At 43.3% G+C, this 5,643-nt stretch overlaps 1 protein-coding gene across 2 annotated transcripts in view; it reads left to right on the top strand.

Annotated features, from left to right (window-relative positions):
- The first annotated feature begins 169 nt into the window (after nt 1-169).
- The window catches only part of DDX52 (DExD-box helicase 52), a 7,504-nt gene continuing 2,030 nt past the window's right edge, over nt 170-5,643 (top strand). The window contains exons 1-13 of one of the 2 annotated variants that reach the window (XM_010178448.1): nt 170-256; nt 407-647; nt 721-729; nt 987-1,111; nt 1,309-1,494; nt 1,747-1,890; nt 2,676-2,787; nt 3,062-3,134; nt 3,287-3,490; nt 3,860-3,950; nt 4,465-4,587; nt 4,813-4,963; nt 5,351-5,426. In XM_010178448.1, coding sequence (XP_010176750.1) covers nt 170-256; nt 407-647; nt 721-729; nt 987-1,111; nt 1,309-1,494; nt 1,747-1,890; nt 2,676-2,787; nt 3,062-3,134; nt 3,287-3,490; nt 3,860-3,950; nt 4,465-4,587; nt 4,813-4,963; nt 5,351-5,426 — 1,622 coding nt within the window. The remainder of the gene's footprint in view (nt 257-406; nt 648-720; nt 730-986; nt 1,112-1,308; nt 1,495-1,746; nt 1,891-2,675; nt 2,788-3,061; nt 3,135-3,286; nt 3,491-3,859; nt 3,951-4,464; nt 4,588-4,812; nt 4,964-5,350; nt 5,427-5,643) is intronic. The other variant, XM_029087574.1, reaches the window with a different exon arrangement.

Here is a 5,643-nt window from a genome sequence, read left to right as displayed (position 1 = left end):
GAGCCTAACCGCGCGGTTACCATGGCAACGCGGCGCGCCATGACACCCCGCCGGGTGGTTGCTAGGATACCCAGGCAGCCACGTGCACGGCCCCGCTTCCACCTTCCCGGAAGTACTAGTTATTTCCGGGAGGATAATGGCGCAGGGGGTTGTTGGGTTGTGAGGCAACATGGAGGCGCAGGAGTTATTTCGGCGCTTAGGTGCCGGTGCTCGGTTTGATGTTCGGCGCTTCGGGGAAGATGCGCGGCGGTTCGGGGTGCGGTAACACCGGGAGAGGTTGGCACCGGTGTGGGCACCGTCCCCTGCGAGTCACGGGGCCCCTGGGGCTTGTGTATTCCACGCGGCGAGACCCCCGGGGGGGCCGGTTAGGGTGGCTCAACCTTTTCCCTTTGCTCTCTCCCCCCAGGTGATAAAGGGGAGCGGTGGCAGCGTCTCGCTGGAGAGCCTCGACTTCTTCGGGTGCAAGGAGGAAGCCCCCCAGGAGTCTGCCGAGGAGGGATGTGGGCTCCCAGGGGGTGAAGAGGAGGTGGAGGGTGGAGAGCAGCAGAAAGAGGATGGAGCAGGGAAAAACGGCAGAGAGATGGCAGGAAAGAGAAAAAGAAGTGCAGAAAGTGGTGAAGGGAAGAGAAAAAAGAAAAAGACACGAGGTATTTATGTACACGTGGCAGAATACCTGAAATTCATGCTTCTTGCTTGTTTCAGTTTACTTTAAATCTCCAGGTGCTGTAGGTCATTTTATAAGAATAAAAAAAAGGCTTCTGGGTCCTTTTGCTGGTCTGTGTCAGAGCTGATAAACTAATTGGGCCAAGATTCAGTGTTGTTAAGGCACGGGGATGTGGTTGCCATCCTTCTGGAGTCTTCACTAAATTTAATGAGAATTAGAGAGAAAAAAAAAAAAAAGGTTTTGAGATGTCCTTTTTTACCAAATAATTTTTGTCTGGATTTTACTAATGGAAATTCAATGTTTTTGAAACTTCCACAAACAGCATCAATGCCAGAGTTGTCAGAAAATAACGGAATAAAGTGGATGTCCTCTCTGGAAGCAAAAGTTGAAGATGCAAAAGACAAAAAACCTACTGCAGAAAAGCTTGAACGCTTAAGAAGAGAAAAGGTGGGACCACGAAATTCTAACGTAGTAACAGATAACTGGGTTTCTGGGGATGTTTCATCCAAAAGTTGAGGTTCATTTGTGGTCATTTCTCTTGGGAGGAGGGTGACTGAGTATGGGGAGAGTAACCAGAAGATGAATCCATATGTGTTTAGTTTTATACTGTCAAAGAAAGAAAGAGTTTGTCTTTTGCCTTTTAGATAAACCGCTTCAGAAACAGACACAGGATCAGTGTTCAGGGCACAGATCTTCCCGACCCAATTGCCACGTTTGATCAGCTTCAAAAGGAATACAAAATCCACCCTAAAATCATAGAGAACATTCAGGCTGCTGGCTTCCAGGTCCCAACACCCATCCAGATGCAGGCCATTCCCGTCATGCTTCATGTAAGTTTTCTGATATTGCATTTTATTTGCATTTTATTACAGGGAATATGGCAAAATTTGGAGAGTGGCCACTCTTTAGCGTTAAGACAGTGGTTAGTACCACAGCTTTAGAGATGGATCAGCTGCATCAGAGTTCAAAACTCGGCTGTTATAATGTGTGTTTTGGGTTAGTTTGTGATTTTGTGATGTGATTTTGGTTTTTGGGGGTTTTTTTTCTAGTAAAATATAACACCCTTCTTGTTTTCCTTACAGGGTCGGGAGCTTCTAGCTTCAGCTCCTACTGGGTCTGGAAAAACCCTGGCGTTTTGTATTCCTCTCCTAGCACATCTGAAACAACCCAGGAACAAAGGATTCAGAGCTCTGATCATATCGCCTACGCGAGAACTCGCTAGCCAGGTGTGTGCTGAGGGAAAAGAGGATGTTGTCTTATTGATGTACTCCAAAGTTTTCACTCTGAATCGATAAAATAGCAGCTTAGTAAATATTTTTTTCCTTTATTATTCTCAGATATCAGAAAAAGCTAATTGAAGCATTTGGTTTAAGTCTTTTGTCTTTTATGAAATAGTGACATATCTACCATCTCACTCTAATCTAGATGATTAGATCAGAGGCTCAAGATTCTTTCATCATATTTTAAAACTGCCCAATGCTTAGGTGCTCTTAATATCTACCTTTATATTTGAGATTCCTACAAGAGATTTATCTGTTTGTCCCAAACACAGAATTTCAAGGAATAACTTTATATTGAAGCTTTGTTATTAAAATGAAATAAAAAATATGACTTTGGGCAGAGTTCCATTTTTTTTTTTTTTTCAAATAGGAGAGGGGACTTACAGGAGCTACAGCGTTAGAGTCAAAATATGGTAGTCAGACCTGTGAGAACTTCCAAGTGAATAACACGTGTTAAAAGGTGCATTTTATTATGCTAAGAAAACTGGGCAGCTTTTTCTTAGCATGGAAATGGAGGTGGTGTTTGAAACTCAGTCTTCAAAACCCGCCTGGACACCTTCCTGTGTGATCTCATTTAGGTTCCTGCTCTGGCAGGGGGATTGGACTGGATGATCTTTCGAGGTCCCTTCCAATCTCCAATATTCTGTGATTCTGTGACTGTCTGCAGTTTTTCTGGTTAGAAAAGCTAATCATCTCAGTTTGAAAATGGAATCTCTTAACTGCCTTTTCAGACACATCGGGAGCTGGTGAGGTTGGCTGAGGGGACAGGCTTCAGGATACATATGATCCACAAGGCAGCTGATGCAGCAAAGAAGTTTGGGCCCAAGTCTTCTAAAAAATTTGGTAATTGTTTTTAACTACTTGAAGTGCTTCTAAAAAATTTAAAAAATGTCACTGACCTTCCTGTTCTGGCCTGTGTGGTTTTAAAGAGATTGGTTAATACCACTCAAGAGGTGCAATCTATTGCTCAACACTAAAAAAGTAGCTGGTGTGGGAGAACTAGGAAGCGAGTCTGATGGGGGACCTTGTTAATTGTACCTTTGGCAGGTCGGACTGGAGCTTGTGTTTCTCAGGGCTCTGCTAATGTTTTGTTTGGTTTTTTTTTTTCCCCCCATAGATATACTAGTTACTACTCCAAACAGACTCATTTATTTGCTGAAACAAGATCCTCCAGCAATAGACTTGACCAGGTACTGAGAGTCTCTATCAAATCTGGCTTTGCTACTAGCTTTGCCACTGAAAAGCAGATGTGTGCGTAGTCCTCGCATCTGCGATGGTCTGATGGAATTTTTGCCTTCTCCACAAGTGACTCTTACTGAAAAGAAAACCTCTCTGTTCCCAGTGTGGAGTGGCTGGTGGTGGATGAGTCAGACAAACTGTTTGAAGACGGGAAGTCGGGGTTCCGTGACCAGCTGGCCTCCATCTTCCTGGCATGCACATCCCACCTGGTGAGAAGAGCCTTGTTCAGCGCAACCTTTGCACGAGACGTAGAGGAGTGGTGTAAACTTACCCTTGACAGTGTTGTTCTGGTGTCTGTTGGAGCGAGGTAGGTGTGCAGGTGTACTCTGACTGTCTCATGGTTTGGTTTTGTTTCCTTTCCTGGGCGAATTACTTGTTTTCTTTGCATCTTCAGTCTGCTTGGTTGTATGTCTCTGTTGTTAGTCTTATTACTGCAGGTTGGTTGTCTCCAGAAATAATTGTGTAGGCATAGAAATCTTTCTCACATATTGGGGAAAGTGTTGTTTTCCTTTACCCATTACTTTATCATCAACTACACATTAATCTTAGAAGCATGCACTGGTGAAATAAGTTTGTTGTGCAATGTTTCTCATTTACCAGGTGATGTTTTATGTTTTTTAGTGTTTATAAGTAAACTCTTAACAGTAGCACACCTCTATTGGATTTTTGGTTTCAGAAACTGTGCAGCCGAGACAGTAGAACAAGAACTGTTGTTTGTTGGATCTGAGACAGGAAAACTAACGGCAATGAGAGAGCTTGTTAAGAAGGTATTTTGGAGAGATTGAGTACGTTCTGCTTACTACTGAGCTGTGTGTTCTGTCAGAGACTCATAATTTCCTGGGGCAAGGACTTCTCTGTGACACATGTTAACCCATTGTCCAAATCTGCTGTACAAGAGGAAGGACCCCAGCTGTGAAGACTGAGAGGGTTCCTCGTTCTTGGTTATGTGTTTGAGTCACTCGGGAGCAGTTAACAGCCCGTTTAATTTTACTCAGCAGCGTGAGTGGGTTCTTCACATAGGGTGGAAAAAATAAATCTGTTTGTTTCTGTGGATTAAAATGCAGCCTGATGGTTACCTTAGGAACCTTTCCATCAAAGGTAATGGAGCTGAATTTGCTCAGTTCTGAGTCCCAAAGATTTGGCTAGTCAAAAAAGCCCCAAAAAACTATGCTCTGAGGTGTAAAATACTGGGGCTGGTTAAGTCTATTTAGTAGCTCAGTGTCTGTAACCAATAATGGTGGGAAAAGCACTTGAACCTTAGACAGGCTTATTCTTTTGCAGGGTTTTGCTCCTCCGGTCCTTGTTTTTGTACAGTCTATTGAGAGGGCTAAAGAGCTTTTCCATGAACTTATTTACGAAGGCATCAATGTGGATGTCATCCATGCAGACAAAACTCAGCAACAGGTAGGAGGATAGAATTTCTTTTCAAGAAACACTTTACAAGACTCTTGTTTTTTACGTTTCTTTCTAATGTAGCTTCAGGTAACTGTGACAGTAAATTACTGCAGGTTTTGTTTAGAGGTTTAGTTTTATTTGTTAGCATCGTGGCAGCTTTCAGGAAACAAGTTCACCTCCTTTCTCAAAGCCCTAATTAGGCTGTTTCCAAGTACCTTTCTTTTCTTTTTCTAGAGAGATAATGTAGTACGCAGTTTCAGAGCTGGGAAGATCTGGGTGCTCATCTGCTCAGCCTTACTAGCTCGAGGGATTGACTTCAAAGGTGTGAATATGGTCATTAATTACGATATGCCCACGAGTGCAGTGGAATACATCCACAGGATAGGTGAGTGATTGTTCACCAAATGTGGCCTTTTTCTAATTTCTTACATCTTTAATGTAGATGCTTTTGTGCATGAGCCAAAATCCTGAAACCAAGCCTCTTGTGTTGCTGCAGCGCTAGCTTCCACGTCGCTTGAGCCAGTTTATATCTGGGCTCAGCTTTCAGTAAAACTGTGTTACTTTTTGTCAGTCTTGTATGAACTGTAAATATTTAGGCACTTCCAACATACCTGTGCTTTCATTCAATAGGAACAATCTTTGGGGACTGGCAGCTTGGCAGTATGCTTAGTGTACTGACACATGTCAGGAGGCTGGGGCTGGGAAGAAGAATAGAATAAAGGGAGATATTTAAAGTAAAATCTCTACTCTTTGCAAAATTTGTGTTTGGCAGGTCGTACTGGAAGAGCAGGGCACACAGGAAAAGCTGTCACTTTCTTTACAGAAGATGATAAACCTTTATTACGGAGGTAAATTGGAAACATGATGTACCAAACTTGGTTTTTGTTTTGTATAGCGTGCTGCTGAAACGTGTGGGTGTGTCTGGTACCACACACCTCGTGAGCACAGTACTGCTGTGCTCTGGAAACTCCACGCTGCTGGAAACAGCACTTACCAATAGAGAACATGGTGGAACTGTGAGGTGGTACCACAGTATGGGAAAGACTGAGAATGTCTCAATTTGAA

This window comes from Antrostomus carolinensis, unplaced genomic scaffold (genome assembly GCF_000700745.2).
Source record: "Antrostomus carolinensis isolate BGI_N321 unplaced genomic scaffold, ASM70074v2 scaffold39591, whole genome shotgun sequence".
NCBI lineage: Eukaryota > Metazoa > Chordata > Aves > Caprimulgiformes > Caprimulgidae > Antrostomus > Antrostomus carolinensis.
The sequence above is the reverse complement of the archived record's forward strand: the minus strand, read 5'-3'. Positions and strand labels throughout refer to the sequence as shown.